This window comes from Phaethon aethereus (genome assembly GCF_964289735.1).
Source record: "Phaethon aethereus genome assembly, chromosome: 6".
Classification (NCBI taxonomy): Eukaryota; Metazoa; Chordata; class Aves; order Phaethontiformes; family Phaethontidae; genus Phaethon; species Phaethon aethereus.
The window spans coordinates 39,466,235-39,484,694 of NC_138580.1; the positions used below are offsets into that span (position 1 = coordinate 39,466,235).

The 18,460-nt window shown below is 35.7% G+C and overlaps 1 protein-coding gene across 1 annotated transcript in view; it reads left to right on the forward strand.

Moving 5' to 3' along the window:
* Positions 1 to 302: 302 nt before the first annotated feature.
* The window catches only part of SPAG16 (sperm associated antigen 16), a gene marked incomplete at both ends in the record, with an annotated part of 408,932 nt that continues 390,774 nt past the window's right edge, over positions 303 to 18,460 (forward strand). The window contains 4 exons of the mRNA XM_082001578.1: positions 303 to 611; positions 1,063 to 1,161; positions 6,603 to 6,730; positions 12,720 to 12,857. Coding sequence (XP_081857704.1) covers positions 303 to 611; positions 1,063 to 1,161; positions 6,603 to 6,730; positions 12,720 to 12,857 — 674 coding nt within the window. The remainder of the gene's footprint in view (positions 612 to 1,062; positions 1,162 to 6,602; positions 6,731 to 12,719; positions 12,858 to 18,460) is intronic.

The following is an 18,460-nucleotide window of genomic DNA, read 5'->3' on the forward strand; positions in this document are numbered from 1 at the left end:
ACCTTTTGAAAGTTCCTTATCTTTTTATTGTAGCTGTGTCTTAAGACACTTGTATCAGCTTCAGTAAACGATCCTCTGGTATTCTGTGTTTGATCTCAGACGTTCATGTTTGAACTTGTACATCTGAATTTGATAAAAAATGGCACACTCTGAGAGCATGAAGCTAGTTATGCTTGGAAGCATAAAGTCTGTGGAAGTCCCAGTGCAGCAAGACCCCTATGAAAACTGATGATTGGGTGAGAGCAGAATTTAGCTATTGCTTAATTCAGAACGGTGCTTGACTTCTAACTTTGGTAGATCTGATGAGGCAAATTTTAATGGTGTGTAAACCTGCTGTGGAAACCCTGAATCTCGATTCTGTGTCTGTGCACATAGTTTTCACTGGAGCTGGACTTGTTCACCTAAAGGCTGAAAGAAGCCTTGAAAGCGTGAAGTCTTGTGTGAAAAAGAACAAGGGCGAAGGTGGTGATAACAGATTTACAGATGGTTATTTTATGATACTTTTTTTCTTAAATTGGAACTCATCACATGCATCAGCTGTTTCAGACTTAACAAAATCTGCAGAATTTACCATAACAGATGACTCTAAGGATGATTATCAGTATGAAGAGGTAATTTACCACATTGAGAATCTTCTGATATATGTTGTAGAATATTCATGTTTCATTCTTTTGTCTTACTTCATCTGTCATAAAAACATCCTAGGAGAAATGACACGAATCTCCTTTTATAAAAGTGTGATGCTGCTAGTTTTCAAGGGAAGATTTAGTGTCAGTTGATTTGTTATGTTTTACTTTTATTTGAACATTAAGTACTTTTTTAAAGACACAGCTACTTCTATTTAGATGTTTCAGCTTATTTATTTTGATTATTAATGAATATTTCAGTAATATAAATTCTATTAATTAAGAGAATATTAATTATTATTAAATTAATATGGGAAATTATTATTTTAACAAGAGCGAGATTATTTTCAGTAGTTGAACTGGGTGTGGAAATGGTTGTATTCTCAAAAAGATGTATAAAATATGTTGATACGTAACTTTAAATCCCTTCATTTAGGTTGCAGCAGATGACGAGTTTAGTCTTCAGGAAGATGATGAGGATCTGTCAAAGGCTTTGCAGACTATTCAAGAGCAGGCTGAAGATGCCCAAATTCTAGTAAGAACTTCCTAACCATTCTAAGACTATCTGTAATTCAGTTGGCATCAGTGGCTTAAAATGTACACATCATAACTTATTTTAGTTATTAAATATTTGTGTGGAACAGGCTGTCTCTTATTTTTTGCAAGTTTGTAGGGGTAAGCATACGCCACAGTGGGAAAGGCAACTTACGTTTCCTGGGCTTCATCTTCCATAACTTTTGTTGATCTTATGTTCTGTAAACAACCTGATATTGCAAATATGTGTAACAAATATATAGGCAGATTATTTAAAATGTATTAATGTTATTACAATGTATGTTATTTTAGGGCTTGTTTCTTTATCTGAGTAGACTGACTCAGTGTGATGCCTGACACAGGAAAGAAACTGCATATGCTTAAGACCCACAGAAGCTTGTACTTGAATACTTTGCTAAAAAAGATTATTCATATACTGAAAATAAAGAATGGGCTCTTGCACTATGTTAAATCAAAATGTTAATGAAATTATCAATCATTTCAACACCATTAGTTTTTGATACTACTTACATTTAGCTTGATTTCAAAACAGTTATGTAATAGTTCAGTTACACAATGGGACTGTGTGATTGCATTTTCCAAAATATGATTTACCTGAATTTACTTGCTTATAACAATGTAATGGAAAAGTCCTTTTCCGTTCTGTGTTTCTGATGTCGCCGCTTAGAGTGTCATCAGTAAGCTATTATCATAGTTTTTGTTTTGCAAAAGTAAATGGTTAATGATGAAAAGATAAAATTATGTGAATGATTCTTAACATCAAAATGGAGGAAAAATGTGCATTTTCTTCTGCACTAGTGGATATCAATAGATCAGGTTGGTATTTTAGATCAAACTTTGAATGAAAACTGACAATACCCGTGTCTTACGTGTTTTGAAACAGAATATGCCTGGAAATTAAGGGGAAGATGGCAGAAGTTTTTAAGACTAAACATATGCTTCTTGTTAACCAAGTAGTGGAAATTCTTGATGTTCCTTATGGGTAACTGAAGTTATGTCTGTTTTAGTGTGTGAGTTGACATTCAATTAAAAGTGAAACACCGAAGAATAATTTACTGATCTTTTGACAGTGCTATATTTAAATAATCTTTTACCTCTTTATTGATTTGCTGAACTTTGCGTGGTAGGAAACAATATGCTAATATCTATCCCATTTAATCAAACTGAAGGAAGTGTTACCTTTCTGTAAAATGAAAGAAGAATGTGTATGCTTAAACTCAAATTCTCTTTGATTTTCTGCTTATGCTAATAGATGTCTGCCTTCTTGCTTCTTGAGTCATTATTTGGAGGCCTAATTTTTTCCGTAATTTTGAAACTGAAATAATATTTTCAGCCTTTAGACAGAAAGGCATGAATAGAAAAATGTTTTAATACACTTGCTAGTTCCTTGACAGCTTTCGTAATGATTTACTGTATATTTTGTGAGGCTCAGTGACTAGATTGTTTGATGCTAATTCACTGGAAAAACCAAGCAGCAAATGCTTTTGGTGACCAAGTTCTAACTAAGTTCTAGCACTGTTTCCTGTGAATTAAAATTGAATCGATATCCAAACTCTGAGCTAAGAAGCACAGTAGAAGGCTGTTGTCTTCACGTGGCAAATAATTGGTATGCTTTTTCAATGATTAGTTTCTAATCTTGGCTAAAATATGTTAAATTAGGTAATAACCATATCCTGGAATTGCTACTCTGTGATAAACAGTTTTAAGTGACTGAATATTTGCTGTTCATAGTACCTTGTATACCTAATCCTGTATTAAAGATTACATTTCAATACTGGATGCAAATCTTTTTGTTAGAAGAAATTGTGTAGAGAAGGCACAGATCAAGTGAGCATCCAAAAATATATTTAAGTGATTTGCCAAATGCAGATACTATAAATATCCACAGTTTCTAAATTGAGTAACTACAGGGTTTTTTATGCCCTGTAAAAAGGTTGAGTATAACCAGGAAAATCTAAAAAATGCTTATTTTCAAAGTTCCTTCCACAGTAATTAGCAGTAATTACTAAATGAAGAAGAACAAACATTAGCAAATGAGAGATGGTGCTATTCACACTAAAAAAAAAACCTAAACAAAAAAAAAACCCCAAAACCAAACCGGAACAACCACAAAAAAACCCCAAAATTGGTGTGTAGGAATTAAACCTATGTTTCTACAGGGGATATTGAGGTATGCTTGCTTTCTTTCTGAATGTCTGCATGTGTGTAGTGAAACTACTGGTTTTTAAGGAGTTTGAGGTTTCCTCAACAGTTACAGTTCACATTTCTGTTTGGATCCCAACAGAGAAATCAGGGTGATGGGAGCTCTGATATCTAAATAACATTTCCCCCTAGTCTGGTGGTAAAATGGCAGCTAATTCAAATTACAGCTGTGCTGGGCAACACATACTTTGGATAGCAGTGATTGTGCCTACTGTTCCTTATCCTTCCTAGTCACAACTCAAGTTTTTTTCCTGTGGTTTTTTGAGACATTGTGAAGTAATATTAATTATTTTTAAACTCGAACAAGAGAATGTTTTGTGTATGAAAGAATATTTTCAGCTGATAGGGAACCTAGGAAAAGGATACAGAACTTCTGGAAACCCACACACACAAGCAAGCTGGCCAAAGTACTTTCTTCAGTAGTTAGAGCTATCACACTTCCATTCCAGGATCTTTATTTGCTTACTATCTCAAATGATAATCTGAAGTTTCATGGTCCTTCACTAACCTTATATTTTATGTAGGTTTGATTTTTAAGTTGTTTCAATGTGTTAAAAATCCTTGAATTCCCTTTTTATATTCTTTTTTTTTAGTTTAGTAAGTTTTACAAGAACATCTTATTTTGTTTTCCAGAGAAATTATTAATTTGTTTGGTGTTCATCTTTCTTCACTGGATGGAAATTCTTCCGAGTATTGTGGAAGTTTTTAAGGTTAAGCTTTCAGCAGTTAATTTATTTTACTGGCCATGTTTCCAATCCTTACACTCAATGTTTTGAAGATTTTAATTGAAAGATAAATATTTAATGAAGAAGTATTTAGAAAATATTTAATGAAGCAAATATTTTAGCTTGTTTATTTTGACTTAATGGTCAGAATCCTTTAACAAGGTGGTTTTGTCTATGTAGCTGCTATAAGGTGTCTGTCTGCATGACATCAATTAATAGATTTTATTGTCCTCACTTCTAAATAGGTAAATATATACCAAAGACGACTGTTATGCCATTCTATGGGTAGTCGTCCAAGGTTAAGATTAAATTAAAGGAAGTGGTTAGCCTAGTATCACTGACAAAGTCTGCAGAGGAGCTAGGAATTTGGTTCTAGTTTCCTGAGGCCCTGTTCCAATACTGTGCCTGTTAGACTGCATTCATTTTTCCCTACACTGTTCCCTGCTCAAGCTTCGGTTCCTGAAATGATTCTCAGTGCTAGTAGCTAGCTAATAAATTCTCTTCTGCACAGATTAAATGAATTCCTATCATATTTTCATTTTTATTAAGGGAATCAAGCTGTGTCATTTATTCCAAAGACTGGCTTTATAGATGTGTTTGGGAAACTACAAGCAACATTATTAGACACTTCCCTCACTTAGAATAAAGAAAGAAAAGCAGCAAGAAAAGGGATGCAGCTGCATGTCTGCAGATGTACTCTCCTTGGTTCTTGTGTTACAGTACAGACAGGTCTATTTTTTAATTGTGGTATCTCTAGTATAATGAAAATATGCTAAATATTACATTGCACTTGGCATATTGTATTATTCATAATACAGTGTTTTGTGGCCTTGATTGTACATGTACAGTTCTTTCTGTTTATATTAAGTAGGTTGCTTGGATTAAACACAACATTTTCTGGATTACACAAATTGGCTATGAGATTTTTCCAGTGTTTTTATTAAGAGAAATGCCTTCATCTGCAGGTAATTCATGCAGTCATGTTGATAGAGTTCCCACTAAGGACATGAATAAGCCATGAATGAATGGAGTTATCAAAAATCCCTGGCTTACAGACTCTTTTTTTTTTAAATGGATAGAGGAAATACTGTGCAGTCACAGCCTTTAGCATGACTTGATGAGTATCTCACTGGATTTTTTTCAGGTTCGTTAGTATTGAAATGAAAAGAAGGTAGGCATGTGTGGAAGCTGTTTTGCTTCTCATCAGTACTCTACAGTGGTATTTTTTAATATGTGGCACATGTTATCACAGAATCTGAGTTTCTTTCAAGAGAGCACTAAGTGATAGTTGTAAAGCCCAGTTTTGTTCTGTCATCCTCTCACCAGGAGGCAGGCATGTGTCGTGTAGTATCTGTCTTAGTAGCCTGTGTTGTTGAGCAAGTATGTTGTGGCATTGTTCCCTGTGAGGAGTTCCCAAATGGCGAGAGCTTCATGTTTAGGTGTGTCAAGTCGCTCTAATCAATTTGAAGTCTGAATGAGTTAAAGCCATCTCTTTGTCTGCCAAGTTGTGGCAGTCTCTCTCATCTGGTTATCTTTAAATGCATTTTGCTGGGGGGTTGGGGTGGTGGTGTGTAGTCTCAAAGTGGGTCATATTTTACTTTTTTCAGACCTCCTTGCATCTTGAAATCTCTCTAGGAGAGCTTAATATCAAGCTATGCACTGAGTGGGCTGGATGGGGTTGGGTGAAGGAAGGAAATTTGCATTGCAACAAAAAACTGTGAAAGGGATTTTTTTTTTTTCCTCTCTGTAGTAGGATTGCTCTGTTTTGTTTTGACTCTGCTTTTGGCAACTGTGCTTGACCCATGAGCTGATCTTATCTGAATAGCTGTCTATCTTTATGGCATGGGAGGAGCTGCATATGAAGCCTCCGTGCACCATCTGCATTCTGCTAACACTTGTAGCAATGTTGTCTGGCAGCTCTATTTAGTGTCTGCATATGGGTGTTGAGAAGAAAAGGAAGAATTGATCGTTGTGAGACTTCTTAAGAGATCTAATGATGGAGATGCAGTTCCTTTGGTCTCTCCATTGCATGTGTCATTACAAAAAGAATATAAGCCATTCTGTTATCACCTTGGACTTTGGCGTTTTTCATTAGATGAAGTACTGATTTTTCTCATCAGCAGTTTTGAAGGTTGCTGAAGGGTACACAAATGAGAACTAATATTTTATCTCTGATCAGTGATAGAAGATCCCCCATCAGTTTAAATAGTTTTGGGTCAGTATTAGATTATGTCATGTTCAGAATACTTGCTTAAATTAGGTGATTTTTGAGTTATTTCTCTATAACCTGTCACAGACCTTACATTAGAAGGGTCAGTGATTATAGATCTGATCTTTACAGATCAGCTATATCAGACATATCAAAAATAAAGATGAGGGAAACATTCAGCTGTAGTCCAGTAGGTCTGTGACTTCAGATGACTTTAGAAAGAGAAGATATGATAATTACATTTCTCTTGTATGTTTAATAACAATTATCAAACTTTAATTTCAGGCTTTGCAATCAGTTCTGACTTCTGAGAGATCAGTGTCTGAAATACCTGAAGCGATGGATGACTTCTTCTGCAATTTCCTGGTCAGATTGGGAATGTCCAGAACCCTTGACTGCTTCCAGACTGAATGGTAAAATATTTTAAGTGACCATGTTACTTTGAGAATTAGGAAGTAGATGGTCAGGATTCAAATATTTCCAACATTTCAGGGTATATTTCCATAAAACTCTTCTGAGTACAAGTCATTCTTAAACATGTACTTTTACCAAAGAAATGTATTCATCTTGAGAATGAGGATGCAAAATCTTGTTTTAAGGACAGACGTTCAAGAAAGCTGACTCCAGGGAGCTCCTAAATGGTACCTTTGAAGGACTGTATGCGTTTTGCCTAACTCTAGGCATTTACAAACCTGAAATGGTCATGGGAGGCCTCTTTTGTGACCTGTAAAGAGAAATACTCATTGTCAGGATGCAACGCATCTGAGTTGTTTAAGCCATCTCCTTTAAGACAAAATGAATTAAACTATATTTTTTCAAGTGTATTCTGCTTGCCAACAAAAACTAGAAGCCAGCTGCAGTGCAGAAGTAGTCATTGGATCACACGAATTCAATGTAAAATGATCAGCATTTCACATCAGCAGTGCTGAGAAATCATGTGGTTTTGTTATTTTCTTGCTTTCCAGAATGTGGGTGCCTGCTTAAAAACTGAATATTTTGTAGTATGGTACAGTATTTGCACCTTAATTGTTTGGGTGGGTTTGGACATTTTTCATAGCAACCTTGTATTTTAAGTAGAATTATAAAGGTTTTTGATACTTGGTAGTTTTTGGTACATCAATAAAAATAATATGGTTGGGTTTTATTCTTCTTAACTTAATAAATACAGTAATCAGAAGAGTAAACTCGTGAGCTGTTGCTATTTTCTTTTTCCCAGCTTTTATAGATTGCAGGGATTTTGTCTATACTTTGTGCAGAAGTTTAAACATTCAGCTTCGTCTAAATAGTCCACTTCCTCCACCACTCTCTTTGTATATGGAATCCCACAGGATGTATACTTTTTTAATATTGATTAAGAATGATGTGCCAGGAATGCTGCAAAGCTTGAGAGGAGAGCTGGATTATTTTGGAGCAAAGATGACACTTGTCATAAAGTTCTATTGAAATACTTCCAGTTACAAGCTTGCTTGGAATCTGCAAGTTACACTGGAAAAAATTGAGAAGTGGAAATGCCTTTCTGTGAATTATCGTGTAGTCAGTCTTTAAACATGAGAAGTTCAGAGGGTTTTTTAAATAATGTCTTTTGAAATTGTTTAATTTGAGAATTAGTAAATTTGAAAGGTAGAAACATCTATTTTTTCCTACAAAAGCCTTGAAGCTTTTAAATTTTCTTAAATATTCTCTAATGGGGAATTATTGCTGTCGTTTGCAAGGCTCTGGTCCTATGAGCATAGAGCTCACCAATCAGGAGTTGCCTTTGGGATTAATAATGATCTACTTTTTGATAGCATAACAATGCAACTTAAATGAGTCCTTAGAGAAGGAGCACTATAGTTTTGTATTTTTTTTTCAACGGAACTGGTATGGATAGCATTAGGTTTGAAGTTGTAACAGTTTTTATGCTTAAAGATAATGAATACTAGACAGATAAAAATAGCAACATTTTTATGAAACTACAGCTTTCTTTGAAGCACTTGGAGTTTGAATTTATATCAATGGCAAAATTCAAATTGCTTTTTAACAGAGCAAATGCAGGTCTTAGCAGGCCCTATCTTGTAAATCCTTAGCCATACGTATATTTTTTTCTCTAAGTAATATTTTTAATTTCAGTAGCATTACAAATGAGCTCAGCATGTCAGGATCTAATCTTACTGTATTGAGACTTTTTGTGCATTAATACCTTATTTCAAAATGTTTCATGTTGGTTTGAAATAGAAAACTTACAATATTAATGAAAGTGAGAGCAGATTAGTGTACTCAGGTTCCTCATTATGTATTGGGACGACACTCTTGCTCTCATGCTGTGGTGATCAAGTACTAATGGAATTTAAAATGAGAAATTAATTAACATAGAGAAAATTTATCAAATGGCTTGCTTTGAAATAATTGTCTGTCTGAGATCTAAAGGTCACTTAAATTGGACCAAATTATCTGTGTTTATTTCAGAGTATGAGAAAACATTCTGTTATTCTATCCAGCTGTATAAAATGTCATGGTTTGATTACGTTTTATTTTAAGCCAAACCCACACTTTTTCTAAGATCAATATTTTTATCACATTTGTAGTTTTTTTTACTTGAGCAGTTTTGCACATTCACTTCTTTCTTCCAGTTACACTTTAAGGAACTTAATTAGACTTAAATTATTTTTACAATATCTAATATACCATTATATTTTCTATTCCTTTGATATACAAGACTTTATAGTGCTTTTTGTTTCTGTACTAGTTTGACAGCTCTGGAGTATGAAGTGCAAGAGCTGATCAACTGTGAAGTCATGGATCTGACAGTCTATATCTCCTAATCCTAAAAAGCTCACTGCTGCTTGCAGTGTGTTGCCAGTCTGAGCAGATGAATCATTTGCTGTTCATGCATGTGCAGGGAGCTATCACTGTGATTAGTTAGTACACTCATTGGACTGGTAATCTCTGACTATGTATTCCTAGAGACATGGCAGTGTTTCAGCTGGTGTGTAAAAGCAGAGCTGCAGACTAATTATGGAAACAGTATTTGAAAATTTATTTTCTGTTTGATGTGGTTAAAATTATGAATAAACTGATGGGACCAAGCAAGGTTAAAAGCCATGTCTGTCTTGTGTATGCCTTGCAAAGATTGCCTGGGTTGGGCATAACTGAGCGCATGCGACAAAACTACTATGCCTTCCCTGAGCATAAAGGTAGGCTCATTAAAAAATCCTTTCTGCAGAACGATGAAAATGGATGTATGTTGTGATCTTCCATGTCACAACTCCCTGAAGACAGTGGAAACTCTCTGCTTATTCTAGGCATACCTAAGTTTCCCCTGCTCTGTGTCCTCTTTGGCCTGGAAATAAGGCCATGTTAATGTATGTGCTGTGAGTGCTCAGAGTTCATAAATCCTGAGAGAAACAAGGGTTATCAGTTCCAGGACAGCATCATGCTAAAACAGATTAATTTGTTGGATTAGAACTGGCTCAGAATACCAGTGAAGTAACCTCAAGTTTGATTTGCAGAAAGCCTCGTGGACATAGCTACTTTCTTGCCTATGTAACAAGCATAAAATGATAGCATAAATTTTCTGCTTGCATACCATGATAGATTGGAGGCGTACACTAGGGCAAAAAGGTGCTTTATTCTTCTGTGCTCATTTCTTTCTTAGCTCTCTGTTGAAATGAGATTTTATCAATTGTGATGATAATTTTTGGTAAGAAGTTCTTGTAAAAGCTAAAACTTGGAATTTTACTCCCTGAATGCATCTCTAGGTGAGTTATCCTTTGGTAAGGGATTATCCTGAGCTACCTATCAGTTTATTGCAGAGGCTCTCTGCAATGCAGTTCCTTTAGAAATCTTGGAAACTTGAATTCAATGTAATGTATATAGTAATAGTGTATTATTCTTAGTCAGTCTGCACTGAGCTTTGATCATCAAATCATTGTTGACCATCTGTTCCTTAGGTTTCCAGATTCTTGGTTAATTTTAAATAGCGATTCAAGAAAAATAACTCGGGTCTGAAAAAGCTTAGCAAAATGCTTGTGTGTGCATGGAACTAACTTAATTTGCATTACAGTTCCCTTCATAATGGAAAGAAGTGAAGACAATAGCTATTTGGAAGTTGGCTAGGTATGTAGGAGTTTTGTAAGTTTTACGGGATGAGGTTGATGAAAGATAATCAGACATCACAATGTAGTTGTGTTGTGCACAGAAGCCTTCATTTTTAGTAGTTGTCTTAGACAAGGGCATAGTGGATTTATTGGTATTAATTGTGTTACATTAAAATTGTCTTTCAGAGTTCTTTACTCTGCTGGAGGCTAAGTTCATCAATTATCCATGTCTGATATGTCTTCATGCAGAAATTTGGTATTCGTGAGGTGCAGTTAGGGTGCTCAGTGGTGAAGTTTTTCTGGCAAATAAAGGAGTATGTAGTGTTGTGATCATCTGTAATGAGGAGTGCCCTTATTTGCGATATTTCCAATAGGAATTGTACCTGCTCATCACTCAGTGTTTATTTGGAAAAAAAAAGACAGACTAAGCTTCTTAGTATTAAAGCCTGCTTCTACTGTAATTTGCTTTAAGAAAATGAAGTGATGATAGAATGAGTTTTGCTTTGGACATGTTCAGTTTAACTTTTCAAGAACCTTTCATCTACTGGTGGTGAATGAGTGACAGGTTAATTCACAGGGATGAGGATTCCTAGAAGTATCTACAGAATGCAGGTAAGTGACTGTAGGAAGTCATTCGGACATAGGTTTCTAACATTCCCCTTAAATTTTTTGGAGGATGTTAGGAGTTGCTTATCAAGTAAGAATCCCTTATTCTACTAACACTTTTTGTTTCTGCAACATGTTTTGTTGATTTAGGAATACTGTGCTTGCTGTCTTCAAGTTTCAAATCTGCTGCTTGTCTCCAAGTGCAGGAGATAACATTTAGTATAGTTTTTGTCTCTAATTCCTGCTGTTCATTTCATACTTCCTTATGACTTGGAAAAAAAAAATGCACAGATTCAATATATTTTTCACCCGAAAAGGCAAATAATGTTCATATTACTCCTTCTAGTGAGTTTCCACCCTGAACATCTTCCAGCTGGAGTCAAGATCTGCAGGGAAGAAGATTGTGGGGCTATAGTCTTTATCTGATATAAATTATAGCTCCATTGAACCTATGCTGAACTGTTATGGCTATCACATGTGCACAAGCACCAGTGTCTTTGTCTTCAGTGGGTCTACAAAAGTTTGTACCAACTGAAGGTTTTGCTCTTCTGTCTTCTAGGACAGAAGTAAATGAAGAAATATGTGTCTTGTACACATGTACTGGATTCTGGAATCACCTCTGCAATATCTGCTTCCACAGAAGCATCTTGTGCTTGTATATGTAGACTTGAATCTTGATGTCTTTGAAATACTTTGACAAATACTGATAGTTTATAACAATTCCTTGAACAAGCATGATTCTGCAGAAGTATTTATTTTGTGTGGTGACAGTCATGCTTTTCTGAATCCTTTCTAATATCACTGTTCGTTTTTTTCGTATAGAGGATACTTGGGTACTTTTCAGTTGCTCTGTATTTAAATGCCTTTAATTTAAACCTAAGATGAATAGTGTCAATGCCTATGTCCTTTTTACTGCCTGTTAGAATATTCTTAGCTTTCGTTGATATCCTACCAAAAGATGAATAGTAAAAGATATGAGACTGACTGAGCAGACTTTATTGCCAGGGGCTATTGAGATTCTTAAGTTGCTACGCAGCATTACGTGATTACATGCTGCTCCAGATTCCCTTTTACGTCTCAAAATGCAAGTTGGTCTGTACAAGTATTTAAGTAAAGCAGCCTTCAGGCTTCTACATCATGAAATCATGTTCTCTTGGGGCCTGGTAAAGTAGATAAATATTGGTAAATATAAATAAATAGAGGGCAACATAACAGGAAGGAAGGAATTTCCCCAGAAATTTCTGTATTCAAAGTTTAAGATAGCTCATAGAATTATTCAACTGGGTTATCCACAGCTTTGTTGTTGTATTTGAGCCCTGCCAAAATTTTGCATATATTTTAGCATAGGAAATAAAAAGGACTGCGTATATACAAATGTTACTTGAACAGGAATATTGTTTTCTGTCTTCTATTTAAGCTATTTGGAAGAAAGAAAGGAAGGAAAAAATTGTTTAAATTGAAGTACTGTGTTATACAGGATCTTTCTCTTGACTATTATGAACAAGAATACTAAGAATGAAAAGCAGTAAAGTAGAACTGTGTGGTGGGATAGTACTGTTGCTAACTGGTAATGATCATAAAAGGTAAGTGCCTTGAGATGATAAATATCTTTGTGATTTTAGTTTAGGTAAATGCTAGCATGAGAGGGGAAACATCGGTGAAGTGAGAAAAAGGAAATATGGAATAAAATATCTCTGCATTGATTTTTTTTTTTTACTAGGTATGAACTCATACAGAGAGGTGTGTTCACAGCCAAAGATACTGGATTGGTTCCAACTGTGTATACCCGCAACCAGCAGCTTGAGGCTGAGAATATGCGTTTGAGGAAAGATTTGGAAAACTACAAACTTGCTGCAAAGTATGTTATTTAGTCTTAATGAAACTTTGATATACAGTAGTAAATGGCAAGATAAAGTAAACCCAAGTACTTAATGGAAATAATAAGTTCCTGTTTGTTATGCTGGCTGTGCATATTTTTACTTCTAGTTGACATTTATAATTAAAGTTCAATTTTCTCTGAGCTCTACTAGAAACCTAAATCTTAATTTATTTTATTTGTATTTACTGGGCTATAGAAAACATTTTCAATATCCAGTAATCACAACAAATTACTGCAAAGAATCATGTGAGTATAAAATGTAGAACTAGAAAATAAATGATTATGTGCATTTTGTATTAAAATACAGTACCATAAATTACAGCTACCACAAAACATCAACATAGAAAAAGTCACTATACACTTATTCTTCATTTTTTAATTGCAAAAAATCTATCACTCTGGTCCTAGGGGTAGATGGTATGTCATTGTAAATTACTATAATTGATTATACATTGGAGTAGCTGATTTTAGAAGTCAGTTGTACTTCAGTCATAAGAGTTAAAATACTTTGTGTAATGGAGAGATACAGTAATGAACTATATGTAACATAGCCTTTTCTGAAGAATGCTATGTCTGTACACATATGTGTTCATTGAGAATTCACCCTGAAACGTAATAATGCACTCACTTTGATTTTGCCAGTGCTTAGTTTTAAAACATGGAGCTGTAAAAAACAAGTGACCTCCATCTCTTTGATTTTCCTCAGCATTGCTCAAGCTACTAATTTTCATTTAGATTGTTCCTTTATATGAAAAATAGCTATTCAGAACTTAAGTAATAATTGCTGCTGATAATAAGATAATCAAATTATGTTCCAATGATAATGATGTATGATTTATTACGTGTTAAATTAATAAATTAATGGGTCATAATTGAATAGTTGGGTAAACAGCTTTAATAACCAAGGCAAATATTGTACGGTCTGAATATATCGTTGCACTGGGAGATGGGCCATATGGAAAATACTCCTTTATTTTCATCTGCAACTTCTTTGGACAATGGGTAGTTAGGGATTCTGTCTCCCGCATGAGTGGGAGAGTAAGAATCAGTGATGCATAGTAAAAGATGGACAAAATCTGGTCCTTCTGCAATTTATTATTGTCAGCAGTAATTTCAACAGGCTTCCCCCCCCTTTTTTTTTATTTTTTCCCCCTGTATGAAGCAGAACATACTATAACAAGGTAATCTGAGCAGATTATTACTTGGTTTGACTTTACACTGCATTCAGCATTGGTGGGGACTCACCTTGAGTGCTGTGGGCAGTTCTGGGCCCCACAGTTTAAGAAGGGTGTGAAGGTCCTTGAACATGTCCAGAGGAGGGCAACAAAGCTGGTGCCAGGGCTGGAAGGCATGTCTTCTGAGGAGCGGCTGAGGACTGTGGGCTTGTCTAGTTTAAGACAGGGAAGCTGAGGGGAGACCTCATTGTGCTCTACAGCTTCCTGAGGAGGGCATGTGGAGAGGGAGATGCTGGTCTCTTCCCCCTGGTATCCAGTGACAGGGCGTGTGGCAACAGCTCAAAGCTGCACCAGGGGAGGTTTAGATTGGACAATAGGAAGCATTTCTTTACTGAGAGGGTGGTCAAACACTGGAATAGGCTTCCTAGAGAGGTGGTTGATGCCCCAGGTCTGTCAGTGTTAGAGGCATTTGGACAGTGCCCTGAATAAAATATGCTTTAACTTCTGGTCAGCCCTGAAGTGGTCAGGCAGTTGGGCTAGGTGATCACTGTAGGTCCATGCCCATGCCATGCCACTGGAGTTTTCCTGGCCTGGTTGTGAACATGAGGCTCAAAACCATTTCACCATGGTCATGAGTTGGGGGTTTCCCATGTCTATATACTTTACGGGGTGCCAGAAGACATTTTATAGCAGATGCCTAGTTAAAAGACTGAAAAGACAATATGATAATCTGCAACAGGAAGAAAGCAGGAGAGAGGAAAGACATTGCCAATATGCTAGGTTCCTACGAGTTGTCTGTTAAACAGAATTCCCAGCACTTGCTCACAAAGTGAACTGTGCTAAAAAAATTAATAAATCATGAACTGAAATCATGCCCTGCTTTTTCACATTCTAATGTTTGACACCCAAAATAGCAATGCTCTGGTGGTAAGCAAATGAGTCATGTCACCTGTCTGACATTCCAGAGAGGACAGTGAGATATATGGAAGTTCTATATGACAAATTAGAAGTCAGTAAATTCTATTCATTGGTGTTTACTGTTAAATACTGCACTTATTCTGCATGTACCTTGTTAAAACACTATTACAATTAGTCCTCCTCTCTCCACTTGTAGGGAGAGAGCTTTATTTTCATATTCTTCTACTAATGTGAGAATGGAAAATATATATAGATGTGAAACTTGGTTTGTGCTAATGGTCGCTACCCCATTTTTCAACCTTTTTGTTTCAAATAACTTACAAAGTGTTTATTGTTACTAATGTTGAATGTGACAGAAGTGCTGAACTTTTATTTCACTTTGTTTTGATTAATTTATGAATTAAAACAGTACTGTTTCTGGAATAATGGATGCAATTGAGCATTTTCTGCTGTATGTACCATGAGTGACAGTGTTCCTTTGTCTTTTGGATAAACCTTGCTCATAATACTCTCTCTGCTAAAATCCATTTACTGTAATGACTGTTAACAGCGGTTTTTCTTGTTCATACATTCAGTAACTGGAGTCAATACCCTTGCTATGATAAAGTAAATATTTCAGCAGGAGCCAAAATTACGTGGAGGACAATTTGAGTTTTCAAGTATTGAGAGGGAATTCACAAGCTTATGCTGAAAACAGAATGCCTAAGAGCACTGAAGAAATGCTGATTGGACTGGTTAGAAAACAAGGATTTGTGAGCAAAGAAAGTCTCCTAAAGTCTCATATTTTGCTCTGGGGATTAGTCAGCAAACTTTCAGTGCCACGAAGTGTATTTTCAGAAAGCTTTTAATTACGTTTGGTATTTCTGAGCTTGGTACTCTTGACAGTCATCTTGCAGAAGAGAGATGTTATTTGGGACCTAGGCAGTATGGGGGTCTGGGGTAAATGACTGTAAACCAATTACCTTCTGCTTTAATGTTGTTTAGCAATTGGTGGAAGAGATTCAGTGTCTAGAAGCTAACTGTAATTGTATTTTGGGTATTTTAATAGTGTGTTTACATGATCGCATGGCAAGCAGGTGGGCAAATAGAGTAGATTGCAGACTGTTGGTTACATTTCACTGTGGCTTTTCGTTACTTAAAAAGAAAATCACAATCACCTTTACTTCCAGTGTACAATGAGTATATATTTTTAATAGGCTGTCCAATGTCTGAAGGCGTCTTTAGATGTAACAAAATCCCTGAATGCATACATTAAAAGAAACAAGTATCAGCATAATTCTTTTACTCCAAAACTAGTGATAGTTATTACCTTAAGGTTTGGATACACTACTGATCTTTATTTAAACTATTTCTAAAACCAAACATTGTGTTGTGATAGGAATGAAAACTAATTCTATGTTGGTTTGCCATGTGACAGTAGTTAAAGGATACCTGAAGTGTACTTCCTTTCTGTTTCTGTGAAGACTACTGTTGAGTCCAGATTGCTTGGTAAGGAATGTTGTTTGCTGTGGTATTTCTTGAATGGAAGCATAGATATTTCCAATATGCAAGGAACATTTGAAAACTTAACTGACAACTGTTAACTCTTACAGGAGACTAGTTAAGTTTAATTGTCTTCAGTGATGACTTTTGCCATTCAAGCATTTAATATTCTAGCAATGCTTGTGAGGTGAATAGTGGATTGTAGCTTCATAGCAATATTAAACTCTGCCTATCTGATTATTTCAGAAGATAGCTTGAATTTCATATATTTTGGTGTTTTCCTATGGCCAGACCCTTTGTATTGCCTCTGTTTAAACATGTAGGTAGCCAACATAGCAGTATATCAGGTTTAAGGTTGTGTTAATCCCAGGGACTAAGTGTGATATTTGTAAGTTCTTTAAACATTTGTGAATGCATTAGGTAGATGGAATGTAAGTTGTGTACAGCTTTTGTCTGAGGCTTGTAATTGTGTTCACAAAAATCAGTTAGAAAGTCTAAATATTTGCAGGTATCTTTCTGTCCTGATTTTTGGAAGCATGCTCACAAATACACACCCAGTTGCCAGCCACAGTGATTCAAAGAAATCCAAACTTAAGAAATTTAAACTCAATAACATCAAAGTGTTACTAAGCAGACATCTTTTTTGCAGCTCTGGACGCATGGGGGATATCTCCTCCTAACATGCGTGCACTGAAACGAAAGTTCATCCTTTATATACCTTAAAGACATGAATATTCACACATTTTCCAAGAAATCACCACCTCCTTGCTTATCTATTACATTTACATAATGCTGGTGTTGCAAAACTACGCTACGCATGTGTGAGGGGTCTCGGGTGGTCGTTTGGGGAGGTTGCCCCCTACTCCTTTTTCCCTTTTATGGTCACGGGTCTCTTGAGGATAATTTCTTCTCCTTGGATGTTTGCCCCTTCTGTTGTCCAGCCAAGCGGTTCCTTCTTATCATCCTTGTTAGAGCATTCCTGCCAGTCTGTCCCTACACTCAAGGTTAAGATAACTTCTCTGTTCTCTTTAATCTCGCAGTCCTTGTTCTTAACTCTTCTTTGTTTTAATTTTCATGAGGCCTGCTTTCCCTGTGATTAACTGTTTACACGTAGTTACAGTGTTAGCATTGAGGAAATACAGCCTAAGGACTATGAGAATAGGCTGTTAAACATAATCACACAGTTATTAGGCTAAAGAATTCTATACTGAAGTCAAACTAATCATGTAATCAATAACCTTCCATATATTAAGAAATTTGCAAAACTTAGTTGATTAGTGCGAAAACCTTATAATTGTTTTAGATCCTTGTTTCAACAGTAACAGTCAAAATATAAAGCAGTCCTGGAAATCATTTATTATTACTGTTAGTGCTATCAACAACAATAAAATCCTCAGCTGATCTCCTATTTCTGTGCCAAAATCTAACCATTCCTGCATACATTTTTCCACTTAGGCAATGAAAAAAAAAGGGCACACTTTTTGTATTGTGCACCATATTTAAATGCATCTGTTTAATTACATGGTACATCTAGCATCCTTGCTGCTAAATGCTGTATAAACTACACAGAGTAAAAGCATGACAGTATATGTTTTCTAAAACTGTCTTTATTTTGATTAAAATTTTAGGGCTACAAGTTGCAGCATGTTGGGGAATAAAGTCTTGCCTAATTTCAGTGGGAGCAGGGCATGTAACATCTTTGAAAATAACTACTTGTTTTTATTGGGCCTTGCCCTCTTCTGTTATTTTTATCAAACTACTTGCTTGACAAAAGTTTAAATGGAGTGAACTGCAGTCCTTGACGTCTATCTTAACTAAAAGAAATAGATACTGGCTTTGCTGTGGCTATAGCGACATCTTTTTACTCTGAGAACAAGCCATCTGCTTAGCTCTGAAGGTGCAGGTTTTGTATTCAAGATCTGATGGCAAGTCAGATTCTGAGAGTGGTGTCATGATGGAGTTGTTTTACGGAACTATCCTGAGACCACTGATTCATTTACCTCTCAA